The sequence below is a fragment of the Saccostrea cucullata genome, unplaced genomic scaffold (assembly GCF_032062105.1).
Source record: "Saccostrea cucullata isolate Sc308-1 unplaced genomic scaffold, CSIRO_AGI_Scuc_v1 ctg599, whole genome shotgun sequence".
NCBI lineage: Eukaryota > Metazoa > Mollusca > Bivalvia > Ostreida > Ostreidae > Saccostrea > Saccostrea cuccullata.
In genome coordinates, this window is record NW_026938938.1 from 544,464 (window position 1) to 562,629 (window position 18,166).

The window sequence follows — 18,166 nt, forward strand, 5'->3', positions numbered from 1 at the left end:
AAGTTGTTTTAATTCCACGGTGGTAAAATTTCACGATTTCTGAAAAAGTACCAATGGCGATGGTTTTAATTTCACGCTGCAAGAACTTGATTTTAATTTCGTATACGCACTATAACATTTTTTAAAACCAATGATGGCATTCACGATGGGTTTAATTTCGCGGAAAAATGACAAATCGCGAACATAGTGAAATTAAAACCATCGTGAAAATTTGTCAATCTACAGTACTAGTAATTTGAGCGATACCTTCATCGACTCCCTGTTCGGCGAAGGCATCAGTCAAAATCAGAGACATATTTATGTCTCTGATCAAAATATATACTGGATACAGGGAAAAGTTCGCCCCGTTTTATTTTCGCCCTCTACTTGATTCGGCGAATTTAAAAGGGTCGAATTCAAAGAACACAGCATGATTTCTTAAACAGAACTATGACTGGGCGAATTTAAAACAGGGCAAAATAATTTGCAAATGCAAAAGGGCGAAAATAACACGGGATGAAAATAACCCTGTATACAATATTAGAACCGAATCTAATAATGAGGAAGCTTTTTTTTAGCCCAAATGTATGTGACGGTGACGTCAACTTGCAATTTTATACCTACACAAAGTCAAACCGTCTGTATCACAGTGTTATTCCTAAAACCCTCAACTATATCAGCTGGGGAAAGGTATGCCATGATCCAAAAGTATATCACAATGAATGATTTTAATTACTAGTATATATAGTCGGGATAAATTCTTTCCGAATTATATCCTGCACGATCTCTTACATAGAATCATCAAAACTTGTCAGTTGATACATCTTGGGAATGTCTTTCATTACTCAAAAAAATCTTTGACATTGTTCGGCCTTGTTTTAACATTTAACGTCTATGAAAAGTCAATGTATTTCCAAATCATATTTCTACAGTTTAATACTTAGAATCAGCTTGGAGAGCTTCATCAACCAAAAGTATATAACATTGACTGACCTCGTATCTTGCAGTGACATATCAAGACTCACTAAAAACCTTTAATGCTAATACACTTTTCGGTTAAGGTGTGTCATGGCCTAAAAAAGATCTTTATGATAAACGTGATGACTTCCAACATTTCAATCATCAACTTCTCTCACTTATGTAGCGAAATACCCTTAGCACCTGCAAATACGGTTTATGTCTCTCAGTTGATTCGATACGCAATAGCCTCCTCTTCTTAAGAAAAAATATTTCTAAACAGGGTAAGCTATTGACAAAAATGATGAAACAAGAATATCAACAATTTTGTTTTACAGTCATAGTTTGCAAGTTCTATGGTCGATACAATAACCTTGCCAGCAAATATAATCTATAAGTACAAATGTCAGTCAAATGATGACTGACGTTTTTAATACGAATTGCTTGGCCGTTGTTCACATACTGAATTGTCTAAGAATATTTTCCGTTTTTCACGATCATGCAAGCAGCTTATGGCAAGTGTGACCGGTCAGTAGGGGATTCTCACTTATCCCAGACACTAGGACTGTCATGTAAGCTCAGTTGGTAGAGCGCTTCTCGATCAGAAGGTAGTGTGTTCGAATCAGGCGACGACCTAAATTTATAAAAATAGGTAGCAACTGTTCCTTCCCCAGGCGCTCGGCATTTTGAAGTGAAGCCTGTGGGTCTTTCGGATACAGCCTTAAAAACTAAGACCTCGGTAGACTTAGGCTGAATGTACGTTACAGAAAATCCCATGGATGATGTAGGTATGTTTAGTCAATTTGTTTCATGATAGTAGTTGCAGATTACAGGGACTCAGCTTGTGACTTAGTTATACACAAATAGAAATGCATCATAATGTTTTAGAAGGGCGTATCACCCACTGGTGCACAATATTATCAATATAAATTATTTCAAATTGATGGATCGCTTGGTACATGTCCTATGTATCCTCAGCCACCTCACTATATAGTCATCAGTAGATACAACTGTATGCAGAGGACTCCAAGCCTTTCACTTGTTTAGTATCCAAATTCAGTTGGATTCCATATAGCATACTCCTAATTTTGCTTGTTGCACGTAAGACTTTTTGCAGTCTTCTGCATAATATATTCAATTTTTTAAATTACCCGGCCCCGGGATCATAAAACATCTTAAGCTTAAGTCAACATCTTCATGTTGTACTTAAAATTTTATAGAAGGCAAACAGATCAAAATTGAAATGTGTTTCAATTTTGATTCATAAAGATGTTGTAATTTGCAAATTTTTAGATCAATTCAATTATTAATAAACATTGTAAAGACGATTGAAAATTTGACCTAAGTCTAAGTCTGTTTCATGATTCTGAGGCCCGGTATAATTTTCCGTCCTAATTTACCCTTTCTTCTTCTTCCACCACTTCATTCACTTCCCAGTCATTTTATATTTTACAGAAAACTAGTGCGGTAGATGTATAGCCCTTTTGTTTTATGTTGATGTGCTATGCAGGCATCCCATCTTAACATTGGTTTCTGTTGCTACCTGTGGCATCATCGTACGAGTACCACTGTAAGGGAGCCACGACGTGTTGTTTATGGTGCATTAACACCGTTTTCACACCTTTGCGGTTTTGATTACGTGTTTGAGACCGGATTGAAGTGGAATTTGCTGCTTTCTATGCATGATGGATGTAGATGAATAGCTATGTTACATAAAGTCATTAAACTCTTTTACTTATTCAAATTTTTATTGTATCTATTAATATATGCTAAAATACAAACGTACAATTCTAACATTTCGGAAGCGATAAGTTACTTACATTTTGTAGACAAGTGATCATGTTCAATTACCAACTAGATTTTGCATTTTGGTCGAAAACTTTTTGTTTATTAATCTTTTCTTTTGGATGGGCAGGAGTAAAAGTTGAACATTTTCAATATAAGATTAATTTCCTCTACGCTGGGACGTGATACCGGTACATACGATTTCCAATAAATAGGTCCTTGACACCATGCGTATAGTTTGCTTACCATCGTTAAACAGTATTCATTCTTGTCTGCATTCTTGTTTGTACATTAATAGAACCACTGGCTCTTATGTTAAAGAACATACACAATTTTCATAAATTTATTTTTAAAACATTCTGATTTTACATAGAAATACTCTGAAGCAGATAATAAAAAGATGCCACAGTTTCTTATTGACAATATCTATGTTGTTTTTGGAGATAAAGTCTTCCAACAACCTTAGAATTTCTATGGGTACTAATTGCGCCCCGTTTTAGCAGACCTGTTTTTAGAATTAATTTCATATGAAGAAGACTTTATTTAAAATCTTGTACAAAAGAAAACATTTACTGTGGCCTTCAACTCGAAAATTATATATATCGACCATAAGTCCATAAAACAATACAAAATAGGAGCAGAGCAAACACGGACCTCCAAAACATTAGAGATGGGATCAGGTTTCATGGAGAAGTGAGCATTCCTTGCCGACCGGTCACACTTGCCGAGTGCTCCTTAAATTGGGGGAAAACGGAAAAAATCCACCAATATAATTCAATGTGTATATAATGGCCTAACAATTAGTATGAAAAACGTCAGTCAGCATTCGACTTAATGATATATTGTAATTGCTGACAATGTCATTGTGTCGAACATAGAACTTACGAAATGATAACTTTAAACGACACTGCTGTTATTCTTGTTTCAGCAACTTGTTTGTCGATAACTTACCTTGTTTTAAAAATTTTTCATACGCAGAGCAAGCGCTCTTGCATATCGAATCAACTGAGAGATATAAACCTCGTATGCAGGTGATAAAGTTATGCCGGGCTTATTGCTGCATAAGTAAGGGAAGTTGACGATTGAAGAATTAGTCATATCGTTTGTCATAAAGCTTGGTTGTTAGATTACCATCAAGATATTTCCTAAGTAGAATATATAAATATGGAACAGATGTGTCAGACTCTGTAATACATGTACCTTTTATTTCAAGCTCATCGGGATACAATATATATTGTATCGACATAAGAATGGAATAAACCATTGTTGATTGACAATACTTCGTCGATATATCTAAATATCGAGTTGAAGACCACAGCGAGTGTTTTCTTTTTTCACATATAAGATTTTGAACAAATTATGCTTCATATGAATGAAACAAAGATAAAGTTCTGCTAATAACGGGGCACAATTGGTATGATTATGAATTATTGAAAAATTAATGGTTGTTTAAAAATCTCAAAAACCACAGGAAAGATGAAAGTCAGAAACATCCTTAGGTAGTGTTTCAAGTTCAAATCATGATCCCAAAGGCTAAAGTGAGCTTTTCTGATCAAAATTTTGTGATGACTTTAACTTTTCTATCATCAACTTCCCTTACTTATGCAGCAATATACCTTCATCACCTACATACGGAGTACATATATCTCAGTTGATTCGATACGCAAGAGCATGCTCTACGTATGAACAATTTCTAAAACAAAGTAAGTTATTGACAAACAAGTTGATAAAACAAGAATATCAGCCGTCTCAGGGGGTTGGGGCCACAATGGTAGGTCAAGGTTTTACAAAAGTTCTATGGGATACAATGTCTTATCAGCAGAAAAATATGATTTATTATTGAGCTCAAATGCTGACAGAACGTTTTTCATACCAATTGTTAGTCCATCTATTTATACAATTTTTCAAATTGACTACAGATTTTTTCCGTTATTTCAATATAACATGCACACAAGTAGAGCACACGGCACACGGGTGACAACACTGAGGCTCAAAACGGGATTCGACTCCGTCCATGGCACTAAACCTGGAAATTTCTGTGAAATTCCTTTAAAACGCTACTGCTTTTATTTTGTATTGATTTTATAACTTTGCAGATATGAATACACTTACATACATAATTTAGTCTATCGGTTTTTGATTTCGATGAACTTTTCACATTTTTATTTTTGTAAAATTACTTTAAAACACACTACAGGGCTGATTTTAATATAACTTGCACACAATTAGACTACCTTAAGATACATAATTTAGTGCATCAGGTTTTGATTTCGATGAACGGTGTTTGCCATAATTATAAATTATTGAAAAATTAATGGTATTGTTTAAAAATCTCAAGAACCACTGGACCAGGAAAGATGAAAGTCAGATGGAGGCATCCTTAGGTAGTGTAAATTCAAGTTCAAATCATGATCCCAGGGATAGGGTGGGGCCTCAATGGACGGTCAAAGTTTTACATAGAATGTATAGGGAAAACCTTTAAAAAATCTTCTCAAGAACAGCAAAGTCATGATTGGTCATATTTATGTCAAAGCATCCTCAGGTGGTGTATATTCAAAGAACTATATACTATATATTTATGTCTGTTGAAAAGTCAAATTTTGAAAACTTCCTGAAATGTGCTGACCATTCAATAAATTCATCAGAGAAATATAAAACAGAAAATATCAAAAAGTTCCAGGTATAGTTATTTCCACATATATTCTGAGTTTTTATGAAATATCACAAATTAGACATCTGTTTATATCCTTTTTCTAAAAAAAAAGAGTTGACAAATAACAACAAAAATGATAAACAAGTTTTTTAAATTAACTTTTCAATAGAGCGCACTGTGTGTTATGCAGCAATATACATATATCATTGTATACGTTATATATCTACAGTTTATTTCAAAATATAATCCTGTAACACACATTTTATAACGAGAAAGTATATTGGCAAAATATGAAAACAGAATATGTACATTTTTTAAAATCATCGTTTTGAAAGTTAAAAAGAAACTTTGTCAGCAAATTTCTAAGTCAAATGTGCTTATGACGTTTTTAATGTTACTTGTTAACCGTTATTTACACACGATGTGTGTAACTGGTCAGCATATACTCCCCAGGACTGATAATTAAATATTACACAGGTCCATCAAAGTTTGATTTGTATTATTTGAATGGACCTTTGAGCTATATATTGATCGTTATCTCCATGCATTTCATTGCAAACTTCGAAACTTGACAGGTAGTAGGCATCCCAAGAATATCTATGGAAAAATCTTTAGTTTTGATTTATCATAGAACAGCAAAGTTGTAGTACTTACTAGGGCTGATTATTTGGTTATCTTGGAAAAGTATTCCTCATGAAGTGATCATGAAATTCAAGTTTTATTACTGGTCAAAGAACAGAAGAGCTTATGCGATAGTAATGCGTCCGGCGTCCGTCCGTCTGTCCGTCTGTCTGTCTGTCTGTCTGTCCGTCTGTCTGTAAACAATTTTTTTTTTCAAAATGCTACTCCAGAACAGTTTTGGTTTGATTTCAATATAACTTGGCACACAGTTCACTACACTTAGATATACACAAATTAGTTTATCGGTTTTGGATTTCGATGATCGGTGTTGCCATGGTTACTAAAAATAGAAATTTCTGTGAAATTCCTTTAAAACGCTACTCCTCCTACAGTTTTGGTCTGATTTCAATATAACTTAGCACATATGTAGACTACACTAACATACATAATTTAGTCTATCGGTTTTTGATTTCGATGAACGGTGTTATCATGGTTACTAAAAATAGAATTTTCTGTAAAATTACTTTAAAACACTACTCCTCCTACAGTTTTGGTCTGATTTTAATATAACTTGGCACACAATTAGACTACACTAAGATACATAATTTAGTGCACCAGGTTTTGATTTCGATGAACGCTGTTTGCCATGGTTACTAAAAATAGAAATTTCTGTGAAATTCCTTTAAAACACTACTCCTCTTACAGTTTTGGTTCGATTTCAATTTAATGTGGCACATAGGTAGACTACACAAAGATACATAGATTAGTGCATCGGTTTTTAATTTTAATGAATGATGTTGCCATGGTTACAAAAAATAGAAATTTCTGTGAAATTCCTTTTAAACGCTACTCTTTCTACAAATTTGTTCTGATTTCAATATAACTTGGCACACAAGTAGACTACACAAAGATACATAAATACTATTTATTTCTGTCTGTTGAAAAGTCAAATCCAAGTGCTACTTTTCCTTTTATACACGTACAGACCATTAGAGCTATAGTCTCATCAGAGACTTCTGGTTAAAAAAGCAGCTATTAATGATATCAAAAAGCCAAATACCGGTATAGTTATTTCCACTCATATATCCCAGTGAGCTTGAAATGAAATATACCACAGAGTCTGGGACATCTGTTTCATGTTTTTTTTTTATTTTACTAAAAAAAAAGTCGTTGATGGTAATATAACAACAAAGCTTAATGATAAACGGGAAGTTTTTTAAATTAACTTTTCAATCGTCAACTTCCCCTGCTTATGCAGCAATATACTCTTATCACCTGTATACGTGGTATATATCTCAGTTTATTTCATAAATGATGTCTTGCGTATGAATAATTTTATAACGAGAAAGTATATTGGCAAACATGTTGATGAAAACAGAATATCAACAGTCTCGTTTAAAATCATCGTTTTGAAAGTTATATGGTCGATACAGAAACTTTGTCAGCAAATTCAATCTAAGTCAAATGTGCTTTGACGTTTTTAATGTTACTTGTTAGACCGTTATTTACACACGATGTGTGTAACTGGTCCGCAGGGTATGCCGACTCGTCCATGGTACCTGATCCCATATTTGATGTTACACAGGTCCATGATTGCCCTGTTCCTGATTTGTATTATTTGAATGGACCTTTGAGCTATATATTGATCGTTATCTCCATGCATTTCATTGCAAACTTCGAAACTTGACAGGTAGTAGGCATCCCAAGAGTTAGAATTCTATGCGTGTCGGTTTAGTTTTGATTTATCATATCACGTGGGTCTAAGAGTTGTAGTACTTACTAGGGCTGATTATTTGGTTAAAGTCTTGGAAAACTCGTATTACTCAAGTGATCATGAAATCTAATAGCATTTTTAGCTCTACTGGTCAAAGAACAGAAGAGCTTATGCGATAGTAATGCGCCCGTCGTCCGTCCGTCTGTCTGTGACAGTGTCTGTCCGTCTGTCTGTCTCTCTAGCTGTCCGTCTGTCTGTAAACAATTTTTTTTTTTCAAAATGCTACTCCTCCTACAGTTTTGGTTTGATTTCAATATAACTTGGCACACAGTTCACTACACTTAGATATACACAAATTAGTTTATCGGTTTTGGATTTCGATGATCGGTGTTGCCATGGTTACTAAAAATAGAAATTTCTGTGAAATTCCTTTAAAACGCTACTCCTCCTACAGTTTTGGTCTGATTTCAATATATCTTTGCACACATGTAGACTACACTAAGATACATAAGCTAGTGCATCGGTTTTTGATTTCGATGAATGGTGTTGCCATGGTTACTAAAAATAGAAATTTCTGTGAAATTCCTTTAAAACGCTACTCCTCCTACAGTTTTGTTCTGATTTCAATATAAGTTGTCACACTAGTAGACTACACTAAGATACATAAATTAGTGCATTGGTTTTGGATTTCGATGAACGACATCGCCATGGTTACTAACAGAAGAATTTCTGTAAAATTCCTTTAACACACTACTCCTCCTACAGTTTTGGTCTGATATAACTTGGCACACAAGTAGACTTCACTAAGATACATAAATTAGTGCATAGGTTTTTGATTCAGATGAACAGTGTTGCCATGGTTACTAAAAATAGAAATTTCTGTGAAATTCCTTTAATTCACTACTCCTCCTACAGTTTTAGTCTGATTTTAATATAAATTTGGCACACAAGTAGACTACACTAAGATACAGAAATTAGTGCATCGGTTTTGGATTTCGATGAACGATGTTGCCATGGTTTCTAAAAATTGAAATTTCTGTGAAATTCCTTTAAAACGCTACTCCTCCTACAGTTTTGGTCTGATATTACTTGGCACACAAGTAGACTTCACTAATATACATAAATTAGTGCATCGGCTTTGAATATTGATGAACGGTGTTGCCATGGTTACTAAAAATAGAAATTCTGTGAAATTTTCCTGCAAAACGCTACACCTCCTACAAATTTGGTCTGATTTCAATATAAGTTGGCACACTAGTAGTATGCACTAAGATACATAATTTTTCGCATCGGTTTTTGATTTCGAGGAACAGTGTGCCATGGTTTCTAAAAATAGAAATTTCTGTGAAATTCCTTTAAAACAATACTTCTCGTACAGTTTTGGTCTAATCTCAATATAACTTTGCACACAAGTAGACTACACTAAGAAACCTAAATTAGAGCATCAGTTTTGGTTTTCGATTAACGTTGTTGCCATGGTTACTAAAAATAGAAATTTCTGTGAAAATCCTTTAAAACGCTAACGTCTCATTTCAATATTGTTGCACACATGGTTACAGTTTTTAAAAATAGTTACTAAAATATAAATTTCTGTGAAAATCCTTTAAAACACTACTCCTCCAACAGTTTTGTTCTGATTTCAATATAACTTGGCACACAAGTAGACTACACTAAGATACATAATTCTATTTATTGCTGCCTGTTGCAAAGTTTCAAATCCAAGTGCTACTTTTGTTTTGTTATACGTACAGACCAGTAGAGCTACAGTCTCATCATGCGCTCTTTTGAGGTCAAAAGGGGGTCAAAGGTCAAGGTAGTTAATTCATATATTCAGTGCGTGCAATCTTGAGAAGCTATTGTGTTTGCAATGACATTTTATACCAAACGATATCTGTCAAAGGTCAAGGTAGTTAATTCATATATTCAGTGCGTGTGTGTTTAAACGATCTGAAGAAGCTTTTAAGTTTTTTTCGATTAAATTTTATACCGAAACTCCTTATTCCCCTCCCACCCTTCTTAAAATACCCCACCACCTAGACCCCCCCTCCCACCGGGAAAGGACATTCTCTTCTCTTTTTCTTTATTGTGGTACACAGATTCTCTAAATTAGCTTGTTAGTGTGTGTTTTGACTGAATAACCCTTCAAAAATATATATAGTTCTGCCCGATGCACAATTTAATGGTGTTTTGCATGTGAATAGAAATACATGTGTACGCAAGTCTTTGACTTGTAAGCGGCATGTTACTACCCGCTATGGTTTGTGATTGGCGGGTCTGTTGAATTATTCACGCATCCAAAACTCCCATCACCGATCGTTAGACAATTAAAAAATCAACTCCATGTTTTATTGATTTCCTGCGAAAATACTTGGCAAGCAATTTTGTAAATACATTTATATATGAAAGTCGTAGCTGCCTGGTAAAGATGAAAGCTGTTTTCCGGAAAAAAGAAAAAAATGTTTTATTGGAGTTACTCATTACGAAATCAAACTGCCTGAAAGCTTCCAGATTCCGGTGAAAACTGGAAATAATTATTGATCTCAGTCTTTTTCCAATCATGAATTTCTTGCATGTTGGAAGATCTGGCCTCTTCTAGCTTTGGATCGATGTTGTATATACTCATTATTGTACCGTGGTTATCTTTTATCCATTTGAAAAATGTTCAATGAAAAATTGCTTATACATGTATTTACAATTTTGTATGTGTCTCAAGTCTTTTTACTAGACATTCAAAAGTACCATCGTACATTCTTGAATATAAGAAAAAAAGACGATTTGTCGTTAAACATTGGTGTAGGGACGAATGATCAATTAACACAACATGCTCCTGTTAAGAACCTATCTATGGTCTTTATGATAGTAAAGATTTTTATTAATTTTTTTTAAAAAATCAGTTTTATACTTATAAACATTTAATTAGAATAACCGCGTAATTGTACAAACATTTGGAAGGGTTTACGTCTTGGGGCATTGTATCTTGAAAACAATATATTGGCCAAAACAATCACATGGGGTAGGATTTCAGAGGATATCATCTATTATACAGATTAACGTTTTAAATTGTCTGTTTGATGCGTATGTTATATTATTCAAGATTTTAAGTCATTTGCGATTCATTTGTTTTGCAGAATAGATGTTTGCAATGCGAATCGATACCTATATTGATATAAATTTCGGAATATTTTGACTTTTATCCAAATATCATATTTGTAAAATATTTAGGAATTTGAACGCAGAATTAAATTAACATATTACCGAGTCTGGTACATATATTTATTTATTTTAATGTATTTGATATTTACTAGTAAAATACGTTTATGGTAAACTAACAACAAAATTTTATAATATTAACACGATGACTCCAACTTCTTAAACGCCAGTTTCCATACCATTATCACCTGCATATAGAGTTTATGACTTCTAGTTGATTTGACAAGCAAGAGTGTGCTACGAACAAACAATGTCTAATACGAGGCTACTGACAAATACGTTAATTAAACAAGGATATCAACAGTGTCATACAAAGTCAGCATTTTGCAAAGTCTATCGTCAAAAATCTATTCGTTGAGCCGAATGTTGACAAACATTTAGCATGATTACTCCAAAAATATAGATTTTGAATATATAAATCACACGCCGAAGACACGATATTATTTCTTTATTATGCCACACTACCAAGTATGTGTGAAAATATTTATTAACAGATCAATGTTGATTGTTTTCTTAAAATTCAAAACAATATACGATAATTTCGAAGCGTCGGTATAAACACTTCGTATATGAACAGGATATTCATTTAAGTCCGACGTCGTAATAAATCCAACGCGCCTTGCGTTAGATTTATTACAACGTCATAAAGAGGAATATCTTCTGAAAAGAATATATGCGTCCGTTGTCTTGTTCGGTTGTAGGGGCGTAATAAGGGTATATGAATTAAGTAAATCATCATAATTATTATATTTCGCATTCAAGTACAGCTGAAGACATTGTACTATTAAATTGTTTATTCAAGACCCTGATGATAACAATGTGATTCGATGACTAATGTTTTGATGATTAATAATCGTTTATATTACATTAAAACATGTACCCATATAGGTCGAACAGTATAATTAAAAATTGATAATAAATTTAGTAGACAATGAATGCTTTGTTACTACATAATAGACGTAAGTAATTTACTCCTAATATGCTACGATGACATGGATTTCGGAAAATAGTGAAATTTTAACAAATTCTTATGCTTAAAAAAATAAATGAATAAAGTGACCAAGTTAGTTAAACTGATGTTGGCGAAATACTGCAAGGTACTTTTACAGATTTAGTCAAATGTAAACGTTATAGTTAAAATAAGGCCTTTAAACATTTCTAAAGTAACGGCTTTTATGTGTAAATCCTCCACATTCAACTTATAAAAATTAAAATAGGCTAATACAGCATTAAAGTATCTCTGTCAAAAAGATATCTTTATATCTGTGCTCCTTAGTGTGTATAATGTATGTGTAGTAGTTTCACACATGTGAATGAAAACCACGTGACTATTTAGACTGCGCGAGCATAGCTATTCATTATAATACCTTGCAGCACGAGTGGCCAGCATAAATAACTCGTAACTAATTTACTACCAATCTCGCCTTGGCTAGCGTAGGAAGTCCAGACTATACTAAACGTGGTAAGGTTGGCTTTCACTTTGTGTCTTTTCTTTCATTTAAAGTTAAGTTTTATTAATACTTCACAGTTTAATAAAGCAGAATCAATGAATCATGAAAATGTTAAAAAGCCGGTAAATTTCCATTCAACATGGAAACAATTTGCGAGGGGGAAGAAAATATAACTCTGTATGATACACGGCTTCGATAAAAAACCATGTATAGGACACTTCACGTTATGATGTTAATTTTGTGAAGAAGAAAAAAAATAAATGAACTTGCTCCCTTGTACAAAAAAATCGATGAAAGTTGTATTATGGAAAAAAAATAATCCTCTAAAGTTTCCTGTCGGCATTGTACACGGCATGTTAGCAGGAAAAATCTTAACATAGATATATTCGAGGCCTGTCTTTAAACCCGTTGTTGAATAGATTATTAAAATAACTGGTAAGTCTGTGGTATATCTTCCATGAACAATGATAGTTAAAATCTAACGAATGAAGGTTTGAAATTATAGCACAATTCTCGGAAAGACGAATGTGTATCGATTAAGGATTTATATAACATTACTCTTTAGAAGATAACAAATTTCCGTCTCTAAGTTTACGTGTGTTTATATATAAATATGTTTTGAAATTTACAAATATTCATAGAACAGGTCTTCGATAAATGTATAATACTAATGATGTTCAAAACAAAACTCAAACATGTAAAGAGGGAAGTAAGTTTATACAGTACAACAAGATTGAATAAAGGGGATGTCTCCGTAAGACGAATTCGCTCTGACATATACAGGAAACAAATAGAATTGATAGCACGTGTTCTACTTTTTTTAACCAAGTATAAAAAAAGAACAGGCGGAAAAGCATGCTGAAATGATAGCTTTTGTGTAAAAGAGATGTCTCTCCATTAAAAAAAAAAACTATTAAAAGGTGTTTTTTTTGTGGGTTATTGAATAAAAGGGAATGATAAAGGCAATTTCAGTAGTGAGGGGGATAATCCATCTTCATTTTATTTTTGGTGTTTTCAGCTAAACCATCCTTTCTCTGCAAAATAATCTGAAACAAACTTGGAATATTACGTCTTTTGAATTATCTTAAAAGGACTTTACACTATCTGCTAAACTTTTTGATATGGAAGTGAAAGTTTTTAAGTCTTGTATTTATCGAGTAGTTGGGGTTAACCAAATCAACTTGAAAGCATTAAAATACTATTATCAAGCCATAAAAACTAACATTTGCACTTTGAAAAAGTGCAATCGGTCCAATGTTGTTGTTGGTTTCTAGGTCTATTTGTTATGTGATTGTACCGATTAATAAAACATGTCTGAGTGATTCAGGGCATTGAAATAATTAAATCCCCATATATAACTAGCAGTAGAGAACAATATTAGTATATATTTGATGCAGGGTATGCTGTAGAAAAACCATTGTTTAAGTTAAATACAACGAGAGACCTCGATCCCTATAGCCATGCAAAGACAAACAAAACAAAAGCATTAAATAGACTTCTAGCTACAAGTAGTTTTAGTTCAGATCAATATTTGGATTTATTGGATAGAGTTCGACTAAAGATGAATGGATTTAATGAACTATAGTTTATCTGAATTATTCAAATGATCAACAATATTGGTTTTGTCAGAGGGTAGTAGCAAAGCTAATATTTACATTGCAAATTGTTAACGGTATGTCTGACATTAAACCTATTTTTTATCGACAATGGCAAAGTATCGATATCTTCTATACCAAATGCCACCAGGAGAGACAAGTTGTTCTAGTTAACAATGTACATTGATCAATAACACAATACTTCACAATATATAATGTCTGTTTCATAATTTCTACAGCGTAAAGTGTTTGCGGTTTGATCTAATTGTTGAAATTGAGTTAATGGCCAAAGTGAGGGCAAATTAACTACATGTAACGATTAACCAAAAGCATTTACATTGACATCAAAGTACTTATAATAAATAAAGACAAGATCCATTTTCTTTTAACTAGAAATGAGTGATTCCAAACAAAACGGCTACTCCCCTGAGGGAGATCCGGTGTCGTGGAAGCAACAGGAAGCGGAAGCGCTCTCCTCGGACGGCTCCGCCACGACGTCAAGTGACGGACCCAAGCTCAAACGGCGGGAAGTATGGGCAAACAAACTGGACTTCCTGTTGGCCTGCATTGGGTTCTCTGTCGGTCTAGGGAACGTGTGGAGGTTTCCTTTTCTGTGTTACAGAAATGGAGGGGGTATGTACTTTTTGCAATTTATTGAGCATTAATTGATTAATAAAATATCGCTGAAGCACGTTTTCCTTTGTAATTTGATGCAATGATATGTATGAATAGCAAATTATAAGAATCTACATGGTTTAAATAGTGTTGATGTTATTTGTATATAAAGAATATATGTTTCAACAAAGAAAACTCGTGAAAAGTGGATATCCAAGCCCACACCCTGTCCCCTAAAAAACATACCTTCAAAATATTTCAAATTAGTTCCAAAGTTTATCATTAAAAATAACTGAAATGTGTTTGTTTAGAAGGTTTGTTATATCATCATCCCTCAACAAAAAATTACGAATATAACTGACCTAACAGTGTTCAGAATGTCAAAATATGTCTATCAAACCATGGGTTAGGTTAGAGGAGGCATAGTGTGCGTACATGTCAGATCATCAAGTGTAATGCAGAAAAAATCTTGAATAATATCAGTGTCAGATTGTCTGTATCATTATACGCCCGTCTTAAGACGGGACGTATTATGTTATAGGCTTCGTGTCCGTCCGTCTGTCTGTCTGTCCGTCTGTCTGTTAGCTTTTTCGTTTCCGGCTCATCACTTTAATACTACTAGGCCTAGGATTATCAAACTTTGTCATCTGATGCATCTTGGGTAGAAGGTGTGTCGCGCACAAAAATAGGTCGCTCTGACCTTTAATTAAGAAGTTATAGCCAAATATGGAAAAATCCTTTCCGGCCCATCAGGAAAACCATAAGACTTACAATCACACTTGGCCAGTTTATGCATCTTAGGTAGAAGGTGTGTCGCGACCTATTTCAAGGTCACTGTGACCTTTAATTTAAGTGAAATTTAAAAAAAAAATGTGTCTTTTTACTGTTCATTTACACATCCCAAATAATGTAAGAGTATTGCACTGTCCTTATTAAAAAAGTGTTAAATCAAGAAAATACATATTTTTTTAAAGCATATACTTGACAGCAATCTATAACAAATATAATGTATGTTAGAGAAATCCTACCTCTCCCATGAGTGTAATTATCCACTGGTCAAGAAGAATTTTGATAACAGAAAATTGCATGTCAAATTAGAGAGAAATTAATGGGTTTTGAGTGCGAGGATCTAACTGACAGAGCATTGGTGTTATCTATACACACTGTTTGATTAAAAATAGACTATAGCTCGTGTTGACTAGCTTAAGTTTTAAAATGAATTTGATGAAAAGTAATTAAATTAACTACCGGTAATTTGATATTGCATTATAGACTAATCTGATATTATGCAATATTATTAATTCAAAAACCAGCATGTCCATATAATCACAATCGGAAATTAAATCAACCCCCCAAAAAAATCTTTGAGTATTTTATATGTTTTAAAGAAAAAATTATAGTAGATAGTGCAGACCCATTCATCTCTTGGTAGTAATGAGTAGACAAGCATCCAGTTAAAGATTAATTAATGAGTTCAATGTAGGAAGGCTAGCTGTCTCAGTCGCTCTGATTAAGCAACCCTTTGGGGATTAGACAGAAGAACTGCTGGTCAGTTTATAACATATGTCATTTGATGGCCAGCCTTTTCTTTTCAAAATTAATTTGGTATAGATTAAGTTGTTAAGAAAAAATGATGGGCAATGACAAGGTCTAAGAAACCAGCACAGAAATTATCAGTGATGTAATAATTTATTATAATTGATGCCTACATCACAAGGGATGGATAAATATTTTAAGGAATGGAAAAATCATCGAAATCTTAGAATCAAGGTTGAGGTGATTTTCTTACACCTAAACTGTTCAAGAAAATTGCAATTTTTTTGACGGGCGTATCATGCTGTGGCGCGGCACTTTATTTTGATGTTGTTGGATAATGATAAGAAAATGTTACAAACATATAAAAATACATCCCAGTTAGTATGCTACGTTTACTATGGTACGGAGCCACGGCAATCTTGGCCACCTAAAAAAACGGGAAGGGCAAAAAGGGTTACGGGAAACGTCTCACATAAATTGTCTCATCTCCAGATTTTTAAACATCAAAAATACACACGGCGGCCACTTGCAGATGCTGAAACTTAGTATTTAAACGCAACAAAACGCGACAGCACGTAATCAAGTAACAGAAATCAAATATATTTCCATTCATCTCACGGTCCATTCACGTTTTAACAGTTTAGTCCGCGTTCTGTCACGGCTAGTTTCCGTTTTACACGTTCTGCACGTTTCATTACGGTCCTCACGGCAAACATTTAGCCGTTTCCTCGCGATAACCCATTGCTTACTAAGTGAACAAAGAATGAGCATATAAAAGCCGGGCACTGCAGAGAAGGAAAAAAATAATGCAACTGCTGCTGGGAATCTTGACGAGAGAGAAAAACTTTCGTCTTGGGAATCTGCTTTTCCATGTACAATGATTGTTTCTGGTTAGGAAAGAGGACCTTTTCCGGCGTCCAGTTTCATACGTAGCATTTGACAGAACGTGAACAAGAACTTCATAAGAACGCGAAAAGAGAGGGTTACTCAAATATTGAGGCCTGGGGGGAACGTGCTGGCATGATGGCATAGATTTTATCTATACGGATTGTTATCATTTGAAAGCAAAAGTTTTCAAATTTTGGAAAATAAAGTCAAAATCTCACATCGGGCAAACGGGGCTGCCGTGGCTCGGGAACTTGTAAACGTAGCATTACGTGCTTGGTTGTATATCATGGGGGGTGGAAATGGTCGCATGGAAAACTACCGCACGCCTACCAAGGCCATTAACATTTTTTGTGTGTCACAACAACTGCTGGTTGTTAGGCATCTGGGTTTCATAATATGTTTTTGTATGCTTTGTATTGTAAAATTATGGCATGATATCCATTTGAAAACCACGACTCCGTTATGAGAGTCATTATCAAAGAAGTGTCCCTGCATTGAGTATGTTCGATTTTCATTAGCTTTAACTTTCGTATTTTAACAATGTTTATGGTCTGTTCATTTTAAATAAGTAAAGAAAAGGTAATAGTCAACTCATATTCCACTGCACATGTTTAAATTACGGAATACAAAAGCTGGCAATGTTAATTGCTAGGCCAGTAGAATATATAAGTATCTAGTTTATACGTTTTTTGGGGGTGTCATTTTTTTATCTTGTCATTTATATAGCATATTTTGAACTTAACATATGAAGATGTCGACACACCTGAATAAATATATATTTTTCACATGTACAGTTTGGTTATTTGCCAAATGAGTTTTTCTTGAACTTGCACGTCAACATTCGTGCGTCCACTTTTAAGTTCTAGATGAACTGCAGAACAATTTTTACTTTATTTACTAAATATTTTGTAGCGCACTAAAAGTGCAGAAGTCTAAATTTATATCAACGACACTTCAAGTTGCCTTAAAGCATTTTCCAAAAACATATGTAAATGCATTTAATTGAAAGAAAATATGACTATTGGAATGATTGTGCAAACACTCGAGCGATCAAACACAGGAGTTACTATTCTTGATAATTATATATATCGACGTGTATTAAAATTTCATGCAATTTTCTTTCAACACGCACCTGCTAACTTAGTCGACTTGTTGAGACCCC

At 33.9% G+C, this 18,166-nt stretch overlaps 2 protein-coding genes across 3 annotated transcripts in view; one reads left to right on the plus strand and one right to left on the minus strand.

The window, feature by feature from the left end:
• LOC134251912 (uncharacterized) overlaps positions 1-18,166 on the minus strand; it is a 154,251-nt gene that overhangs the window by 43,849 nt on the left and 92,236 nt on the right. The gene's annotated exons all lie outside the window — the stretch shown is intronic.
• The window catches only part of LOC134251873 (sodium- and chloride-dependent taurine transporter-like), a 56,520-nt gene that overhangs the window by 4,389 nt on the left and 33,965 nt on the right, over positions 1-18,166 (plus strand). Inside the window, exons 1-2 of one of the 2 annotated variants that reach the window (XM_062734295.1) lie at positions 12,283-12,381; positions 14,359-14,598. In XM_062734295.1, coding sequence (XP_062590279.1) covers positions 14,361-14,598 — 238 coding nt within the window. In that variant the 5' untranslated portion in view covers positions 12,283-12,381; positions 14,359-14,360. Of the gene's footprint in view, positions 1-12,282; positions 12,382-14,358; positions 14,599-18,166 lie in introns of those variants that run through there. The other variant, XM_062734296.1, reaches the window with a different exon arrangement.